This window comes from Tetrao urogallus (assembly GCF_951394365.1).
Source record: "Tetrao urogallus genome assembly, chromosome: 4".
Taxonomy (NCBI): Eukaryota; Metazoa; Chordata; class Aves; order Galliformes; family Phasianidae; genus Tetrao; species Tetrao urogallus.
This window is the reverse complement of record NC_136817.1, coordinates 26,350,007-26,370,733: the sequence shown is the minus strand read 5'-3', so window position 1 is coordinate 26,370,733 and position 20,727 is coordinate 26,350,007. Positions and strand designations below refer to the sequence as shown.

General features: G+C 41.1%; 1 protein-coding gene across 1 annotated transcript in view; it reads left to right on the top strand.

Moving 5' to 3' along the window:
* ARHGAP24 (Rho GTPase activating protein 24) overlaps positions 1–20,727 on the top strand; it is a gene marked incomplete at both ends in the record, with an annotated part of 145,129 nt that overhangs the window by 12,656 nt on the left and 111,746 nt on the right. The window contains one exon of the mRNA XM_079535129.1: positions 6,238–6,437. Within this exon, the coding sequence (XP_079391255.1) occupies positions 6,238–6,437 (200 nt within the window). The remainder of the gene's footprint in view (positions 1–6,237; positions 6,438–20,727) is intronic.

Below are 20,727 nucleotides of genomic sequence, written 5' to 3'. Positions count from 1 at the left end.
TGTAAGCATGCATTAATGCTTTCCTGGGCTGAAGGTGGAAATACCAACTAGAAAGTAATGGTGCTTATTTTGTTTTGGCTCATTCTATGGAAAGACATACATATGCTTTTAAAAATGTTGACTGTATTATCTCCAGTTCCGTAGTGTCAAAATTCATCAGTATGGTTAATATTTTCAAGTGACAGAGGCAATTACCATTCACATAAAACACTTCTGAAAAGCATTAGAGCTGTAGTGATTCCTGCTCAAAAGTAAATCTATGTTAAGTTTAGGTCCTGCTGAGGCTGGCATGCAAGGAGAACATAAACATTGGCTCTGCTGCTGAAGTGAGTAGGAATGGAAGGGGCTACATTCCTGAGTGTGCCAAGCTTGAGCCTTTGGTTCTGATTTGACTGAATTTGTGGTCCTGAGACTGTGCTGCAAAAGAGGGTGGGTTCTTGGTATCTGCGTACAGTCCGTGATGGCTTCTTTGCTGTCAGCATGCTTGCTTGCAGGCACGCTGCACATGATGTACCTGCAGACATGTGTCCTTAGAGCTGTTCTTGGGATGCTGTTGGTGCAGGTGCAAATGGGACCTGGTGATTACAGAGGAATTTTCTCTACCTAGTTGTGGAGCATGCTTCATGCGAAAGGGGAGTAATGTTTACTTGACCTCCAGCTTTTTGCTAAGGAGCAAGTGAGTTGAAAGCTTTGAGGAAGCAGTCAATTGCAGCAGATCTGTGAGGAGGTTGCTGCTGCTGCTAAACTAAATCATGTTTGTTTGGTTTTTTTTTTCCCCTGCTTGCATACCTAGCAAATGTAATTGCAACATCTTAATTATCTTGGTCAGTTTTACAAGAAACAAAGGAAGCTCCAACTGCTGAGAGTAGAGAGGGACAGCATGGAAAGTTGTGTTGGATTTCCTAGCAGAGCATGCAGCCGCGTTGCTGTCTGAGAGCTTGCTGACTTCAATTCCCAGATGCTTTTGGCTGTCAGTCTTTAAGAACAAAGAGTAGTGCCAGATATTTTTTATACTTTGAGGGGTTATGTACTGGAATCATGTTTGGACTGATCTCTTAATTCCTTTTTGTAAGATGATGCTGTAAATGCTGAAGTATTCACCAGTGGCATGTGCAAATTATGTTGTTTTTAAGCTGCCCTTGTGATCATTCTCTCTATGTAAAGTATGAAGCTGTAAACAGGATTTGGGGTTTTTCAGTGTCAGATGCTTGGAGGCAGTGTAGCTCATTAGTTGGGAGTGACATCTGGGAGCTGGAAGGTCTTTTTGCTCTTCCAGATGCTGCCTTTGACTTGCTCTCTGACCTTTTAGCTGCTCAGCATTTCAGCCTGAGACTTGCCAACTGTTCTGCAGTTCTCTGCCCGTCTTACATCACTTGACCCTTCAGCTACCAGAGGTTCTTCTCTATCTATTCTGTTTTGTCTGCTTTTTCAGATTGTAACAGATGATATCTTGCAGTATGAATTTCTCTGTAGTATCACCACTTATACAGAACAAGCCTGAAGCGGAAGCCCAGGTAGAATCCTGTAAGATGTGTGACCACTCTCCTTCCTTTGTACCTTTACTTTCTCTGTCACATTGGCAGCATCAGCCTTATCTTGCAGCTGTATGCTCCGAAGTGAGGAAAAATCTGAGTGTGTGTAATAAGTAACCTGCAGAAACATAACAGAGATGGTGTTATCCTTTCAACTTCCTCTGTAAGCTTTCAAAACTCTTCTTAGTGCTGTGCAATTGCTGTTAAATCAGACTATTTCAGGCCATCTGCACTTGGGAAGAGATAGCTATAGACCAACTGTATGCAAGTATGTGACAGTTTTCTGAGTCTTTTATAGATGGACTCCATCTTAACTCTGAAATAGTCAGCCAGATTAGGAGGTGTGGTGGAAAGAACAGAGTTGCTTATGGTTGTCAGTGGAGTGTAGCAGACAGAGGGCTCTTAGTTGTACAGCTTTGTTGTGCCTCCTGCTACTGCAAAAGTGGTGGAAGGATAAATATTGTCTATGTGAAGATTGCATTAAAACAATGGAAATCAACCTTGAAACAACTGCCCAAAGTACATGATGGTACTAAGCTGTAATCACTGAGCTGCAGCAATTGCTTTGCTGTATGTAGCAGGAACTGAAGGATTCTGGGGACACCTAGAAAGACATAATCAAGTTACCAAAGTACACTCTCTAGTAAGAAAACCAATATGACTTTGCTGCTCTGTGGAGAAGAAATGCATTTTGGCAAGTAGAGAAATTATGCATTTAGGAGGGATTCAGAACTCCCTTCAATGCTGGCTGCAGAAAGGACATAAAACGAGTGGGAAGAGGTTCTGATTCATTAGACCTTCATTTACCAGAATTTTGTATCAAAGGCCATGCTTAATACCTAGGCACTACCTTTACTTTGCTATTTCAGCAGCAACTGTAGAGCATCTGGCACACTTGAGCTTCCTGTCCACCAGCTTTCGATGAGTGCTGTCCTGAATATATTATGGCATGTTTCTTGATATTCTGATCCATTACGTGATTCCTGTAATGTGAGTTTATTTGATGTCCCTTAGTGGCTAGATTCACACAAGAATGGATGCCGCTGGCCCTGTGGATGGTGATAGAGGCTTGCTGGTGTCCAGATCTCATTTATGTGGTTTATACAGGGTGTATCTGAGCCAACACCCACCATAACTACAGAAGCTATATATGCATACACAGAAATTGATGTTTGCAGGTACTATTCCCTTAAGAATCCTAAGAGAATTTGCTAACTGATATTAATTGTAACTTGGTAATGCATTCAAATAGTCTTAAAATTCTCTAGTGCTGTTTTATTTGTGCTTTTAATAGTCGTGCTTGGGTCTGTATCAATAAACTGCATACTTAGAAAAGTTTGTATGCTGAATTCAACCTAGGTACTTGAAGCATTATATTTGACCATGAGCTCAACATCTTGGCAAAAGTATTGGCTCCTTCTTTTTGGGACCAATCCCCAAATGCACTGAGAATTGATGTCTTTCCATGGCTTCACTGGACTGTGGATCAGGCCTTCTCTAATCTGATACAGCTTTCATGATTTTGGCTGAAGAATTATGTAGGCCTTGGAAGTGAATTATTTCAAGCAAAGTATCTTCAGCCTATCCCTGATAAGACAAACATAAGAATGGGGAATTCACAGCCAGGTGTTTGTGATTAGGGCTGCTGCTGCCAGTAGCACAAAAGGCGCTCAGATGTCTCAGGAAGCCTACTGGATACAAGTATAATGTGCGTTCCAAAGGTGTTTGGAGAGCCACTGGCAAGTGCGTGGCTGCAGCTTTTGAATTAAGTGCAAGGCAGGAATGTTTCAAAATCTGTCCTTGCTGTAACAGAACTTGAGAGACTCTCCTTGCAGCGTAAAAATGGTTGCTAAGCAGTAGCGGAATGTCAACTCTTTGAGTATTTTTTTTAACCTCTTTGGATGTGTTTTCCTTTTGTACACAACTGATGAATAGTGCCTGGCTTGAAGTGCCCTAATAGGAAGAAATAGGACAATCTTTTGCTGCTTGCAGCAGCTGCTCACAAATGTGTCCCATGTTGCCTCAGAGATACAGGTGTCTTCAGATGTAGTGCAGGATAACTGCTGACAGTGTTTTCACTCAACAGTATTAAAAAGTTTTTATTCAGGCAGACCAAACACAGAAGAATCAAAAGGAAATTCTGTGCTTGGAGGCAGAGCTCTGTACCTGAAAGAAGCTGAGAACCTTAAACTTAGACACTTTGCTTATGCAGCTCAGGGGAAATAAGCAGAAAGGAACCCAAAATTAGACATTGCTTGGAAAACTAGCTATATCTCATTTAAGTGTTGAAACACTGAAACCCAGTTGTATATAGCACCCTTGTGACGTAAAGACTTTTATGATTTTTGGCACACAAATGTGTGTACATTCAGATGGCAGATATTATACAACAAAAAATGAGTCTGCTGTTGATGGAAAATCTGAGCCTTTTGCAGGATATCTCTCAATGCCCCTGGTGCAGAGAAGTAAATTCTGTGCAGACTTGGGGTGTTTCCCAACAGGAGAGAAAGGGAAGCAGAATTGTGTTAGGCCAGAGGAGGTGGTTGGGGCCAGCGCTCTGGAGCTTCTCACCTTGATTTGTTTGGGTCCAGATCGACCTTGGCCTGCAAAGATACAGCGTGTGGTTGGATGGCAAGGGTGGAGATGGGTTACTGGAAGGGAAAGCTGGTGCAACTTTGTGTGCTGTAAATGTGTTCTCTAGGCCATGAGAAATTTCAGAGAGAATAAGATCATACAGCAAACCAGGGTTTCCTGCCAAATGTATCTTGTTACAGTCCTGTGACTATTCAATGTAACTGGATTTGTTGTGTTTTAATGACTTTTCCAACAATTTCCTGGCAAAGGGCTGAGATTCAGTGGGAGCTGCCCAATTCCATGTTTCAAGTATCAAGTGAGCAGTAGCTGAGAAGAAATGCTTGCCTGCTCTTTGTGCACAGTACCAGCACAGCCTTTCTGCTTGGAGCATGGGGAATGGTGGTACTGATATTGATCTTTGAGCCAGTGCAGTGAGCAGGGCTGAGGCTGGAATGTTCCTTGTATTTTAATTTGCTCTCTCAATGTTCAGGCAAGCCTGAGAATGTTGCTCACAGCCAGCCAGGAGTGAATGGATTGTGTAGGATTTCTTTGACTCTGGTCATTACTTAAGCTAGAGGCTGGCCAAGTCTATAGAGTTTACTCTGGCAGAAAGTGCAAGTTGCATTTTCCTGCTCGGAAGATGAGCATGAGGAATATGCTCATTCAGTGCTTGAAAATGTATGACTTTCTGCCTCATCTCATGAGAGTGAGAGGGCTTGGAGTACATTGGTATAATTCCACACTTTGTCATATGTTATTTACATACTGTTTGCACCTTGTTGTTCTCTGTGTTGGTGCCAGCACCCTGATATTACTGCAATTTATTTTTATGATCTTGGTGTTGAAGCAGCTGTAAAAACAACTAGTGAAAGTGAGCCAGCTGCTGGAATTTCTGATTCAGTCTGGTCGGTAGTAGGCAGATTCTGAAAGGAAAGGAGAGATGGAAAACAACAAATAAACTTAATCTCGTGTCTAAATATAATAATGTGTAACAAAAATGTGTTGGGTGGCTGGAACTAGCTACTGAAGAGAATAATTTCACTGATAAAAAATATGGTCGTTTGTATGGAAAGTGTCGAAGTATAGCATATCACATTAGTTTAACAGAAATCTTACTCCTACATGTGAGAACTCAGTGCTTGTAGAAAGTTGTCTGTCTTACACCTCATTTGTTTTAGTATTACGGAAATACTTTGGTATATTTTATCAACAAGGAGATACATATCAATTAACACTTTGCTTGTCAAGCTAAAATACAAATACTTAGCTCATGTACAAGTGTCAGTACTAGTGCAATGTGTTTGTGGAATGAAACAAAAACCTTTCACCCAAGTGGTAAGTTGATTGTAACTTTGGTCAGACTCCTGTTTGTCTGGGGGACCTGGTTTCCTTAACACGGCACTAAGACAAGTAATTACCTAAAATTTTCTTTTAGTTCTGTTTGGAGGCTGGCCTAAGTGGCAGCAATAGGTCAAGCTGGCTTGGGTGTTTTTTTTTTGTTTTTTTTTTTTTTTTTGCAGGGATGAAGCAAGGAGCAACATGTAGTCCAAGATAATCATTTCGGTAGTGCTAGGATAATGATTGGGCTTGGTGATCTTAGAGGTCTTTTCCATTCTAAATGATTCTATGATTCTAATCTGTGATAAATTCCAGTTAGGGGGATTGGTTATGTGATGGTATATCTAATTATTTACAGTCCACTGTACCTGGAGATTAACTTCATTACTTTACTTTAAAAAAAAAAAAAAAAAAAAAAGCTGGATTATCCGGTAAAGATATGTCAGATAATGGTGAATGAGGTGTGGGTAGTAGGAAGCATCCTGCCTTCTTTAATATGAAGTTGTACCATCAGTTCATTGCTGCTTACGGCCCATAATCCAGCAGTACTAACTTTGAGAAGAAAGCTGACGTCTTCCTCAGTGCCAAAGAAGATATCTTGCACTAGCTGAAAAAATCTTTTGTCTCTTTTGTTGTTTTTTTTTTTTTTGTAACAACTAATTTCATCATTATTGCATTCTCTTGTAGCTGGGTAGTACTCTCTCAGCTGGAGGATGCCAAAAACCTGTCGAAAACGAACAGGTTACTTCTTGACTTGTGATCTGACTTCTTTCCCTTTTCCTCTTCTGGGCAGGAGAGTTGCTCAGACCCAGTATGGACGAACACATTGGCTCTGTGGAGATGCCCCCAGCAAGCCAAGGGCGGCATGGCACGATCAAGTGTGGATGGCTGCGAAAGCAAGGAGGCTTCGTCAAGACCTGGCACACACGCTGGTTTGTTCTCAAAGGGGACCAGCTTTATTATTTCAAAGATGAAGATGAAATCAAGCCACTGGTAAGTGACATTCCTAAGTTAACATAAGTGGAGTTGTCACATTTTAAGAAACCTCTCCTTCTCTTTGTCTCCATAAAATTTGAGGTTTTGTGAATGCAGAACCAAGTCAGGCCTTGGCAGTTGCATGATTCCCCATATGATCTCTGAAGTTTCTTTTTCCCGGTCAGGTTTTCTCATTACAGCATTTTTAAAGGGAAGTAGTCTAAATGAAGCTCGAGTGGCAAAAATCAGTATGATATACTTACCTGAGGCATATGGATAAGCTGTATTTTTAAAGGTATTGGCTATTTTTTTACTATTTAAAATATTGGAGTATTTCTACTTTGTGTCTTTACAGATAGGAAATCCCCTAAGACTGTAGCCTAGATACCTTGCCATCTGTAGTGTAGATTAGACTTCTGTTTGCTGCCTGGTTCTGTTGTGGTAATTTACTGCTCCTTAATGTTCATCTACTTTCTTACTTATTTAGCTTTTTGACAGGCATGCTTTAGGGCTGTCTATCTCTAGAGTGCCATAAGAACAGAGTAAATAACTTTTGCCTCTTAGCTCAGGGCAAGTCTGAACCCCTCTGATAATACGTTGAGAAATCTTGTGCTAGCACCTTCAGCAGTGTGGTAGTTGATCATCCCCATCTGCGACTTTAGAAAATGCTCTGTGAATTATGAGTGCGATATATGTATTCAAACACCTGCACAGTCATATCTTTGTTTATTCATTTTTGATGGTTTACGTTTATGAGGATTTTAACAATTGAGAGATGTAGAATTTGTTAATCCAGCTTCCTATATGGTAAAGGCCACAGCAGTTTTGTTAAGCTTACGGTGTGCATAATGCTGCACATGTTAAGAAAATATTCAGTCTTGAGGTAATTGTTCCCAAAGAAAGTACTTGTTTATGCTGCTTTCAGAGCATCATTTTCATGTGACAGCCTTGGTAACTGTTTCCTCTTAAAACACTGCCAGACAGCATAGGTTAACTAAATCATCTATGGTGTTTTTACATGTTATACATTAGTGCAAATGTTTTATGAGGTAATTAATTTTTTGGAAGTGAATGTATCTCTTATAATTCTGATAATCAGGAAAATTATCATCTGATAATCAGTCATCAAAACAAAAGTGTTTGAGCCAGCCTGGGTTTTGGAAAGTACAGCTCTTCTCCCTAGCACTTGGCATCTGGCAGCATGTTTGCATATGAGGATGTCGTTGCTTTTTTGAGAGGTGACACAATGCTGTATTGCATGGAGCATTTTACAGCCCTATGGAGCACAATTTTTTAATCTCTTTGCCATTACTTCAGAAGATGCTATCACTTTGCTGCATCCCTTTTGCAAGATGGAGGTGGATATTCTGATCTTCTGATTTCAATGATAAGTTTGGTAGTGGTTGATATCATTAGTTAAGAGTTTGCTTGAGTTTACAATGTAAGTGTGAAGTAGTTTATGAAGATGCCCACAGATAAAAAGGTTTGTTTCTGGTAGGTGTGGAATATGAATGGGCCAACTCAAATAGCATTTAGTCAGTGTCTCAAATTGTATGAGTATTGGTTGCTGAAATGCATCCAAGCTTAATACCATGTATGGAAGTGCTTTTTCCCTCTAAGTAAATAGAAGGATCTGTTGCGTTCAATTCAGTAAGAAAATTACTGTGACCTTCTAGGAGTCCTGGTGTGCTTTCAGTGGAGACATAAAGAGAAGATGTCAATGATAGGATCAATTTCCAGTGTCTGAAGATATCGTTAGGAGGTAGAGAGCAGCATTATGTCAATATTATACTGCAGCATACTATTGGATTTGTGTTCAGGACAAGTAATAGTTTTTGTTACTAGATACGATTAATTTAGGCAATAATGTAATAGAAAAGGGAAAAGAGTTCATGAGGTGTATGGGTTTTTTTATTTTCCCACAAACTGAATTGAAATTAGTATTTTGCTTTTTGGCTGGTTGTGCTTGGAAGCAGACACAGAGCTATGGTTCCTCATCTTGAGAAATACACTGTGCATTTATAGAAAGTAGGAGAACTTGAGCAGGAGTAGACAGTGAGCCAGTGAGTTTATCTTCTTAGTCCTAATGTGAATGTGGGAAATTCAGATTACTGCTTATGGTTCTGAAGTATCTACTGAATTCACACCAGTCTGCACTGTGTTTTGGGACTTGGGTTTTGTCCAGTCTGTACTAAAAACTACACAGTGATGTTTGTATGTTTGCAAGTGATGGAGATGTGAATGGAACTGAATTTGAGGAAAAATGAGATGTCAGATTTTAATCTAAGATTGACTGTATGACAGGAGTTAACAGAATAAATACCATCAGTTTATATCTAAACTATCAGTAAATACTCTTGACTTTCCATAACATGCTGTTAGTATTACAAGCAGCTACAACAATTACTGAAGTATGTGTGTACATTGACTAGCACTTTGGTATCAGTTTGTTATAGGCTTCAATTTAACTGTGAGGTAAGCTCTCTGCCAACCTGTATCAGCTGCCTACAGGCACACAGTGCTTGTGCAAGAAAGCAGAGGGAAAAGAATACACAGCTATTGTAGTCAAAGTTGGTGACTTTTCATTGATTCCCTATTATCATCAAACACGATTTCACCCTTGAAATATTTTAGTGATAAGAACAGCAGTTGTCTTTTGCTCTGAAATCTGTGAAATATCTTGGAGGATCTGACTAAGATGGCAGAACTTTTCAGAAAATGCAGGTGTGGATAGTAATAGATATAGTTGCAGGAGACAAAAAGAGGTGAGCAAGCCCATCATGTGAAGACATCATATTTCTGATTATTCCATGTTATTTTTGCCTCTTGGAGAGGATACAGGATTTTTGCCTTGGTGATTTTTACCTGCTGCCTCTGGTAGTCACTTTATTCCTGACTGCCTGTTATGTTTTAGAAAGCCACTATTAAGCTAGATCTAAAGGTCAGCTATCCAGCTTGATATGTGGCTGGCTGAAAAAAAAAATCAGAATTTAGTATCCTCCATAGTACAGCTGTTATGTGCAGCTAGTGAAAACACATATCTCGCTTTCCCCTCTGCCCATGGTTAACTTCTCTGGTTTGTGAATAGCAGCAAGGAGTTTCCAGATGTTACCTTCTTGTTGTAGCTCAGTCTTACTTGAAGTGAGTTTCTAGAAGCAAACCTGTATGGATGGAGTATCACTGATGTTTAAATGAATAAGAATAGACAAGTTTGGTCTAGACAGCATTTGTGGCTTAGGCACCTGTTTAGTTGCTAGTCTACAGCAGTAGCCTGCATGTGTATGGACTCAAATTTGAGGTGTGAAGAGAGCTTAAAGATCTTCAAAATGACTTCCAGGAAAAACTTGGTGTATGCCTTAAAATTGATGTTAATATTATTCAGCTTATATACCATCTTGAACTACTTGGCCTGTAGTTTTTGCCCTCTAGATAAAAAGAGGTGGAGTCACTGTCCCTGGAGGTGTTCAAGAGCCATGGAGATGTGGCACTGAGGGACATGGTTAGTGGGCATGGTGAGATGGAATTGGTGATCTTAGCAGTCTTTTCCAACCTTAATGATTCTGCGATTCTTAAAGATTTTGTGAGTCAGTCTTTAATTGAAACTGAATAACTGTCTGCTGGAATCTTAAGTACAGGTAACCACCATCTGTAAGGGAAAGATTCTCTCTGATGTACAAACAGAATACTTTAAAGTACTGCTTTCCAGCAAAGTATGTGCTTTTCATCTAATCCAATTTGTGTGGAGGAAAGAAAAAATGGCAGTGTATTCCATTTAGTGGCATTAATGGAAGTAGCCAACAAATTTCAGTTGGATTTTTTTAAAGCTTCCAGTGAATGTATTGAGTAGAAATTAATACGATAATTACAGGAATCTAAAATGAGTCTGCCTGAAAGGGAAACGTGTGAGTACTGGATATGATGAAAGATTGAACATCATGCTTTTTTACAAGTAAAAAGGAATAGGTAACATTTCTAAGCATATGGGAAATCTTAATTGTACATGCATTTTAAAATTGCGTTGCAAGAAATGACTATGTGCTTGTTATCTAGAGGATTTCCAGTAAGGAAAAGGAGAGTTTTATTTATCATAATCCTTGTCAATGGAAATGCACAGGAACCAGCTTTTGTGTGAATGTGAAGAGCAGCACAGCAGGCAGAACAGTTCTCTATAGATACTGCTTGAAGTGTAGCTGCAGCTCCTCTGGTTGTGACGGGGGAGGATGATGTGGAGGACACCTCTACATGCTTGGTTGGCTTCGTGTGCCTCACTCAAAGACCTCCTACCATCTCTTAAGGAGTAACTAAACATGTGGGTGGAATGCAAGGAGATCCAGTTGAATCCTACATGAGGCTTTTAAAAAAAGTCAGGTGACCTAGTGTTCTGCAAGAGTACGGTCAGCTGCCAGCATGCATGTAACATGCTCTGAAGCAGTTCTTACCAAAGACTGCCAGTTGGCGTTGCTGCGTTTTACCTAAAATAGGAAGTAAAGAACATGCAAGGGGCTCCACTTTCAGATGTCTGAGTAGGTCTTATTTTAAAAGGCTCTGCCTCTACTCCATTGTGCTCTGCCCATGAACAACTTGCTTCTGGATATGTCTGCGCTGCAGGTTGCAACAGAGCAGCTGCTAGTTTTGGGCTCCGTGCAGCCCCCACCTGCTTGTTCTTCCTATGCCATTGCTGTTCTGTTGTCTGGAACATAAACTCTCCCATATTTTCCTTTTCCTTCACTGCTTTCAGATTTGCAGAGAGGTACTGCTCATTTCAGCTTTGTATGCGTCATGCAAACTTGAAACAGATTTTTGTGTTAGCCATGTGTTCCTGATGATTTTTCCTTTGAAACACTTAGCTGAAGGAAGAGAAGCTTCTATGTAACACATCTTTCTATTTAGGGCAAGTGCATTTTTTTCCTTTCGCGTCATTCTTGGTCTCCAGTGATCATACGATCCCTCAAGTTTTAAATCAAGAAATTAATTTCTTAACACCATGACTGAATCAGTTTCAGATTAGAAGAGTTGCATTCTATGTGATCTGAGTGGCAGAATCTCCTATATTCCTGTGCTTGTTTTCTGCTTGGGAAAAAACCAGGTGTGACCTGGTGTGGTAGCTGGTAAAACGATCTGAACCTTTCACACTGCAAATGGACATATTGGCTGTTTAATGTTGAAAGTGAAGTGAGAGCTCCAAAACTGCTTGGGGTCGGTCTTTTAATGTGTTTTCTGGGAATGGCTTCATAGGTTTATTACTATAGCAGGCTCTTGGAACTTTGGCAGTGAAACTTTTGGAACGCAGAGGTGGCTATTGAAGGATAAGTCTTAGCAGAGAGGAGAGAGTTCTGCTATTTCTAATACCTGTCTCCACTGAAGTTTATAGGTCTCTTATTGTTGCAGATTTCAGCAGTTTATTTGGCCACATGCTTCTTTTCACCACAGTGACTTGAATCAGTGCAATTAAAGGTGTAATGTATTCTTGTCAGTAGACACACATGGGAATTTTGTACAAAAGAGTTTAGTGTGGTAAGACTGTGTGTTTTGAAATCAGGGCATTTCTGATGCCATGACTGTTATTTGGGAAAGGTTTTTCTCACATCTGCAAGATTGAATTTCTGTACTTGGCCTGAGACAAATATCCACAAACCCATTCACTGAGGTGCTCAGCTCGGAGGTGATCAGATTCCAGCTTTAATCCCTTCTGCTTATTTCAGACCAAAAATGTGGAGCTAAACTTTCAGTAGTTGTTCTTTGTTCTATTTTATTACTTCTAAAATCTCCTGAGGCCTTGGGTTTGGCCCAATAGGAGTCTTAAATACTTTAACAGAGAGAAAAAGGTGTCTCATTCAGCAGTAAGCCCCGTGGTAATTAGAGGAGTGTCACTAATAAGTGCTGTACAGAGGTACGTATTCTGTGGCAAATTCAGACAGTTCTACTCAGTGCTTTGCCCTAAATGGTGCTGATAGATATTCACTTCTTCCTTGAAGATGTTTTATTAGGGTTGAGTGTAATGCAAGGAGCATTCAGTCCTGTACTTTGTATAGAACTTTTGTTTACTCTGTTACCTAAAACCTGGTGAGTACTTCTCCTTCATCAGCCTTCTCTGTGCATGTTAGCTTTTAGCATATTTTTGCTATTCCAATAAAATTGTGAAAGTCAGGAGAATAATGAAAAGATGAGTCTGTCTGCTTGTGTGAGCACTGCAGCTCCGGTTCCTTTTCCATAGCTATTTGGGGAACCAGGAACCAACTACATGTTTCCAAACTTATGTATCTTTACTCAATCCAAGCTGGGAAATTAGTTTTTAGAAAATACTTTTAGAATAGAAAAAAACTAGTGCCCTTGTGGCAACAATGGAGAATGATAGCACCACTGACCCATGTCTGCATTCAGAGCTAAAGCTCCCAAGTGTGCTACCATGTGTTGTACAAACTGTGCAGTTAGCCTTAGTTGGCAGCTGTTGCTAGGTTAGAAAAGAGAGGCACTTGAATAATATGTAAACTAGCCAACTGCCTCATTTCAGTTCTTAATGGCCAACGTGTCTGTTTATCCCAAATTTTCACTGCACTGCCCCAACTATTCTTTCTTGCAATAGGGTGTGAAATCTTATGAGTTCTGAAGCAAAATTAAATCTTTGTGCTTCAGTATGTTTCATAGGCAAGCTGGGGCCAAGCTGCTCTTTCCTACTGGGGTCAGGTTTGAGGGAGCTGGCCTGTCTGTAATTGCTTCTCTAGTCTTGCGTGTACCATCTTGGCCCCTGCTTTTTTAGCCTCTGCCAAGTGGCAGGGTCTGCAGCAGAAGGAGAAGGGAGTTTTCCTTTCCACTTCACTCTGTTTCCTGCTGGGTGACAAGTGCTCTTCTGGTGACTGCTAAGGAGTGTGTATTTAACAGGCTGATGGGGTTGCATGGAGAGGAGTAAGGAGGGCTCATGACTTCTGCTGGTTAAAAGTACACCTGAGCTTAGGCTGTGGTCATTGTTGCTGCTTATCTTCTTAATGCCAACTTCTCTTCTGAAGAACGGCTGGTCTGAATTGCTAATTGTGCCAGTGGTTATTGCAAGCTCCCATACAGTGCATGCCTTCTGTTGTTCATTAGGACACTGGTGATCTGCTCTAGAAGTTTCAGCTGCTAGGAGGAGAGGAGCAGAAGAAGCTATGTGTTCTTGACTAAGGAGGTCACTTAAGATAACGACTCATAATGTGCTTTGAAGCCTGCCTGATCAGATTCAGGGAATTTGGTCAGATCCAAACCTGGAGCTGGAGTAGTTAGCTTCTAACTTAGTGAGCTCAAGCTGTGCAGAAGATTAATTTGTGCTACTATCTAATGCAGATCATATTTCAAGGAATTCTAGGTACTTGCTCGTTTTCTCACAGCTGTTGCTGTAGTAACCAAGGACTGATTCTAGAGAACTTTTTAGTAGCATTTTTTCACATCCTCTGATCTCAGACTTGTGCAGCTGGGATGTGTAAATGCTCTTCTGTGTGTATGTGATGAAAAGTGAGCTGGATCCTATGCAAACTCAAAGACATTAAAACCATGGATCAAGGCACACTGTATAACATCTATGCTGTAGGGGGAAGAAAGTGCTTCCTGAAAGTGTTGCTTCTTACGTCCTTTAGGTTGCCAAATGCTACCCTTACTTGCTTGGACACATTTCAAATCCCTTCATACAGAACAAATTCCTGAGAATGGCCATTGCAGGTGGTGTTTGTGTTGGCAGCCTCAGAACAGGGACTGAGGGCTGAATGCTAACAGAAGCAGCTAAAATTAATGTCCAGTGCTGGAGGGACATCCTTTTTAGCAGACTTAAAGCACAAAAGTTGAACAAACAAAAGCGCTCTCTGTTACTGCTTGGGCTGCAGAATGAAACTCATTAAAATCCTTCATTGCCTCTGCAACTGCCCACAAAGGGCTCCTGCTCTGAGTAATTGTGCAGCGTCTCTAAGAAAAAGCAAATGCTTCTAACTTCTGAATAATGACCGCAAGTGATTAAGTAGTACTGAGGACTTCCATAGACACAGGCATGAGTTTTGGAAGCCCACCAATGTGAGCTGAGCATGATTGCAGTGTGTTTGTCAGGCAGGTGATGGAAAACAGACATAAGTCTGTGATTTAAGTAACAGGCTGATGCTTCATTAGGCTGACGTATGGGCATTTACTAGAGCAGGCTGTGGATCTCAGAAGACTCATCTGTGACCACTCAGCTGTGCTGGCTTTCATCTGTAGCTTGTGATTGAGCTCTGTCTTCTCAACTCCCCTTCAGCAAGGTGCAAAAGAAGTGAGGGGAGAAGTGAGGTTCATCTAAAGCTCTTAATTTCCTTTAAATGGAGATGTGTGAATTTCTGTATGCTACCAAAACTCTTCTGTCCTCAGTTCCATTGCCAGCAATGGGAAGCTATGTGGGAGTGAGCCTTAGCAAGATGCATGTAATAGCAAACTGCTGAAGTGAATTCTCATACCAACAACCATACCGAGTTAGTCTGGAAGAAGTCAAGCATTAGATTTCATTCACAGTCTAGGCAATAAAACATTTGTCGTATTTAAAAAGTCTCATATCAACAGATCTTTTTCCTTTTGCTTCCTGGGTTTGATTGTTATTCCAGGTGTGTCTTAATTTCTTTCTGTATTTATATAATGTCATTTATATAACTGGTGCTATCTGATTAAAAAGAGGTACTACCATGACTGAAAAATAAAACATACAGAGCCTCTGTGTGTCAGCCTTTCTGATTTACTGAAGTTTTTGGCTTATTTTCTGGTCAATTGCCTCATTTTTGCCTAAGTTACCCTGAGCTGGGGTGAGGGGTACAAGGTGCAATAAATCTTCAACGGTTTATAATGCGACAGTAAGAAGAAATGTTTACAGTGTGTTATCTTCCTGCTGGCTTGTACCAGGGCAAGAGTGAATCCCACCTTTTAGTAAGGTGAGGAATTGGGATGCTCTCAGCCAGATGCAGCTGGGGTTCACATACCTTATGCTGAGGAGATGTGGACTTTTTCCCCATCAGAACAATACCAAATCTTATTATGCAGCACTTCTTCTAATGACAATATTAGGGTTTTAGAATCAGTGCCTTGTGGTCCTTTGAGTTAGGTGATGTCTCTCATGGATGTGTTGGATTGCAAGGAATGGATTTCACCTGATTTCAGAAACATCTGTGCAGGGCAGCAATTGTTTTAACCTATTTAGTGTAATGGCTGAACAGTGACTATTTTGATGTCCCTTTTCTTCACTGGGAAGATGTTCTCTTCTCTGTCAACAGGTTACATTTACTGCTCTGAGTTCCCCAAGGGCTGGTTTTATGCCTAAATCAGAGTTCAGTATTGTGAGGTAAGCCAATTAAGCTATTCAGATGGCATCAAGCAAACACAAAGTAGGAAAACAAAGATGCCCACTCTTGGCTTATGCTAACAATACTGCTGTATTCTTGCACTGTCTTGATATGATGATTTGCTAAGTAAATGCTGATGCTAAATAAAGTAGTATTTCCTGTGAAGTATTAAATTAAGCAGAATGAAGGTCTTCTAGGTTAAGTTGTTGCAGCTTTTCATATTCTGACAGCATTGGGACTTCTGTTACTTCTATGCTGATGAAAATACTGATGTGATGTTCAAAGTATTTGTTTACTGCTGCTCTTACAAGCAGGGAGAAGTTGAAGAGGGGTTATGTGTGCCTGCAGAGCTGTACTGTTTTGTTCCAATGTGGAGCCTAAATGTTTTGCTGTGGGCGTTTGGAGGCAAGTGTAAGTACTGGGGCATTGGGAAGCAGGGTGAATTGGTAGAGAGGCCTGAATTAGAAACATTAGTACTGTAGAGTTGTTTTTTTTTTTTTTTTTTAAAAAAAAAAAAAGGGGGAGGAGGAAGGAAGAGCACAAAATGAGTGGCTGGTGAGTAGGATAGGGATTTCAGAGGTGGGAAGAGACAGAGCTGAACTTGGAGGACCTAAGGAGCTGTGAAGATGTTTGTTAATCTGTTAACTGCCATGCTTCACATCCTCTGTTTTCTTCAGAGGTGAATTATTTTCTTGTGTTATTCTGTCTTGCTCAGCTTGTGAGACATAATCTACATCTACAAACAGCATTAAATTCAGTGTTTGCCTTGCAGAATTTTTTTCATAAAAAACTGTAGCCACTATTGTTTTTTAAACCTTAGGCAGTTTGCAGTGGAACTCAGGAAGATCTGCTCTGCGGATAGCACAGGGACAAAGGGGCTTTCTTGTAGAGTGCTCTCCAAGTCTCAGCATGTAGATGCTTTTAGGTTGGTGTTGGACAATAGAACAAAAACGTTAAACTAGGCAACAAAATGCCGAAGGATTTTTGAGATGTTAAAACAGTACATATGATTCTTATTCATCAGTGGTGATGCCAGCAACGGAACAAGAAGCTGCTGGAGAATGAAAATAGCTGAAGGCAAATAAAAAGAAAAAAAATCAACTATTCTTCTGTGAACTGTGTCCAGCAGATCCCCTGTGTGCCACAAACATTTAGGAAGAGCATAATGGCTTTTTGTATAGGGTGGATGCTATCTAGAAAAGAATTGTTCCACATGACGTTCCTCTGTGTGTGTAGTCAGTGAAAAGGTGGAGTAGCAGATGTGGCTGCTGACTGTCTGCACAGATGACTTGGGAGCTGTGTGCCCAGCAGCAGTGTGTGGCAGCCCTGAACAAAAAGCTGTGGCCATCTGCTTTGCAAGAGCTGACTGTAAGAATGCATACAGGTAGGTGACCTCCTTGTCTCACCTGACCCAAAGGTGACATTGCATTAAGGAATTGTTTAGTGACCTAAACCATTTCAGGAGATCTCCTAATTGGTGCAGTTATCTCTGAAATTTGGAAACCCTGCCTGTGAGGACTGCTGATGCAGAGCTCTAGGGTTGCAGCTGTGTCACCTGGAGGAGGGAGAGGCATTATTGCCTGCCCTTCTCTTGTGAGGTTTAGAAGAGAGGGGAAGGAACTGTTGGAAAGAGATGTAGAGATGGCTTTGGTGTGCGTAGGATTGGGGCAGCAGTGAAGCTGAGCTGGAGGCGGGACAAGAAAAGATAGTCTTTTGGCAAGCCTCTCAAAAAGAAGAGCTAACACTTAAAAGATTCTTTAAAAAGAAAATGTTGAAGGTGATGATGTAATTTAATGCAACTAAGTTAAAGATGAATCTTTTGACTTCCTATGTGAAGTATAGGATTGCAAGATGCTTTGAAGCTCCCAGCACACACCCTGCTTTCCAGATGAATTCAGTGCATTTCTGTGGGCTCTCACCAAGAAAACCAGAGTTTCTGGGGTAAGCCATTTGAGGTGCAGAACCTGGAAAAGATCTGAAAACTTAGTGCAGTTTTGGGCAGCACAAAGAGAATGGGAGTGAATTGCCCCATCCTTAGAGGCTTTCAAAGTCTGGGCAGCCTTGTCTGGTGGGTGGCAACTAGCCCACAGCAGGGAGTTGAGACTGAGTGGGATTTAAGGTCGTTTTTAACCTGATCCATTCTGTGCTTCTACAATTCTGTGCTTTAGTCTTGCTGGTTTGCAGTGAAAGCAAAGGAGATGCCTAAGCTGTGAGGCTATTGGATGAGTACATGTGCAGGCCTCTCACATGCGTGTCATGACTGTTGGGATGAAAAAGTGCTTGACAGTGTCTAGGGGACTGTAGATTAAGAAACTGGAGATGCTGACAGCAGTGTGAATCTGAAGGCAAGCAGGGAAAGGCAACCTGAGGAAGTCTTAGGCCTACTGCTGCTGTGTGCAAATGAGAAACATAAGCACAGCCCAGAGGTGTTGTGAGAAATATACATAGTTATTTGCTTTCCCTGAGAGACAACTGACCTTCCATCATTTCACCAACTCTAGGCACAGTTTTCTTACATTCAGAAAATGAGTGTAATGCATTTATATAAATACTTTATTCTGTGTCTTGCAGAATAGCTAACATTTTTAGTTTTTTTCTCTGAGTGGCGATGAATTGCTTAAAAAAAAAAAAAAAAAAAAAAAGAAAAACCTGCAGTCACTTTCATTTTAGGCTACTTCGTTCGCAATAGCGATTGTTACATCAGTGAAAAATACCTTAAACCCCCTTACAGGAGCAGACCCTGGGTTTTTAATTTATTTAAAATGAAAAAGTTGGTCACAGATGGATATGTGGCTCCTGGCAGCAAGGCATGGCTTAGGACAGACCATGGTGTTCCTTGCCAAGTGGGGAACCAGCAGCATGTCCTCAGGGCTCCCCAGGTGGGTGCCTGGGAATGTCCTGCCTGGCACAAAAACAGAGTAAGTTCTGAACAGCAGCTTCACTTGTTATGTTGGGTGACATAAAAAAAGGCTGTAATGACTGAGATCAGTCCCCCAGCAGGAGTGTGTACCAGGCAGAGTGCCCATGATGAAGTAGCAGAAATCTGGGGATTTCTGCTAATACTTTTCCCTTTTTCAAGAAACTTGGGAGCAAAAAGGACACAACTTAGGTCGTATTGATGTGGAGATGGAGTCTACATGAGGCATGTCAACCTAGCTGGCTGTGCACTAGTGAAGGAGCTGTGCCAAGAGCAGCAGGTGCAGAGCTGAGTGCAGGTGAAAACAGTTATGTATGGGAAGGTACAAGCACTTGTTGTTTGCCTTCCCAGCTCTTTTTCCTCAGCTGTACAAAGTCTAGCTCCTTGCCCTACCATGGATTAGCAGTGTAGCTACTGTGCAGTTCCCTTCCTGAGGTGCTCTCAAGGTAGAGGGATCTGTTTTCTAAAAATATTACGTAATAGGCAATTATGAGCTTCTGAATCTGCTTGGTGGTGGAGGAGTAAGACCTAAGTAAAAGGAGTAAGGTGTGCACAGGATGCAAAAGCTTTGCAATCTTCTGTGGGCAGAGACTGAGTATCCCACAAGGAAAAGCTGATGTTGGCAATTTTGAGATGTTTTCCACTTATCCACAGTTAGTTTTGGATAAACAATGAGGAGCACAATGTGATTGTAAGCTGGTAGAGATATTGTTTTGAATAGAGTTTTTAAAAAGAAGATTAAATTATTTTGAAAATGCCTATCTGTAAGTTGTGCCAGCAACGGCTCAGATTGGATCTTCTGTAGAAGACTGTAGAATGAATTTTGCAATGAAAAAGGGGCATTAAGCTTCCTATGACAGCAGAGGATCAAGGGCAATGTGTCATACTGGGAGAGACTGCACACAAACTGCCGTTATTCATTGCTGTCTGGCTTTTATCATCCATGCTCACAGCAGTAGAAGTGGCCTTTATAAAAAGCTCCTTCCAAACACAGATCTGAATACAGTTGGAGCTTGGCTGTTCTTAATGGTGCTGTAAAGAAGCACGGGCATTGCCTTTGCTGTGGTCAGTAGGTGTGTGAAGGCATGTCAGAAGGGGGAAATGGGGTATGCTGTGGCTGTGCTTAGGGATAACACTGTTTGCTGAAGCAGAGTATCTGGGAGCTGTGCTGTAGCTGCTGGATGTGATATGAGGAGAGCTGTAATCATCTTAAGGACAAGTAAAATTGTATCTACTTATTCCTAAATTAACAGTAAATGGAATAACAGGGAGCAGATAGTACAGATATGAAGTATTTGTGCGTAGGTCATTTAATGTGTTTCTTAAGACTTAGCTCTAGGAGAGGATGGACACAGCCAAGTAAGCTGAATAGTTAAGGAAAATTGGTGAGGTAGTGCCAGATCCTTGCCTTTGCCACAAAAGTATTCTCACCTTCCAGCATTTGCAGAACCTTTAGAGGTATGTGTGATTGGATGCTTGCAGTAATGAGTTTCTTGTAGCCAGTGTGGAAGGTGGGCAGCTTCACAAAGACTTCCCTCTCAATGCAAGGTGAGGGTGACAAGCTGATAACTGGGCCTGGTCCTTGTAATCTCGTGTAATCACTTGATCTTGTCAGGAGGGAGTTCTTGTGCATTAACTAATCATGATATCAGGTCAGCAGTGGGTGGCTGAGGGAAGCAGCACTTGGAGCATAGGATAGAGAACACTTCACTAAATAATGATAGTGTTGTAATAATTCCTGCTAGGGTTGCTGAGCAGTTAAGTGATAATTGGTTTTGTCTACAGCTTGACCCTTGCACACTGCTCAGTGTTGTGGTGGGCTTTTTAATGATGGCTTTCTTTTCCTGTTTGAAGGGAATTTCAACGCTGTAGGTGGTCTGTGTCTATTAAAAAGGCTCATCGTGGTGACTTTTGTCTCCCTTCCCTTTATTTACTTGGATCTGGTACAAGTGCTTCATGGTTCCTCAAGTAACAAAATGAAAAACTCACAGGAGAGCCTCGTTAGTATTTAAATGACGATAATTGAGTTCTCTTTAGCCTATTAGTACTTAAGAATAGCCTCCTTTAAGTC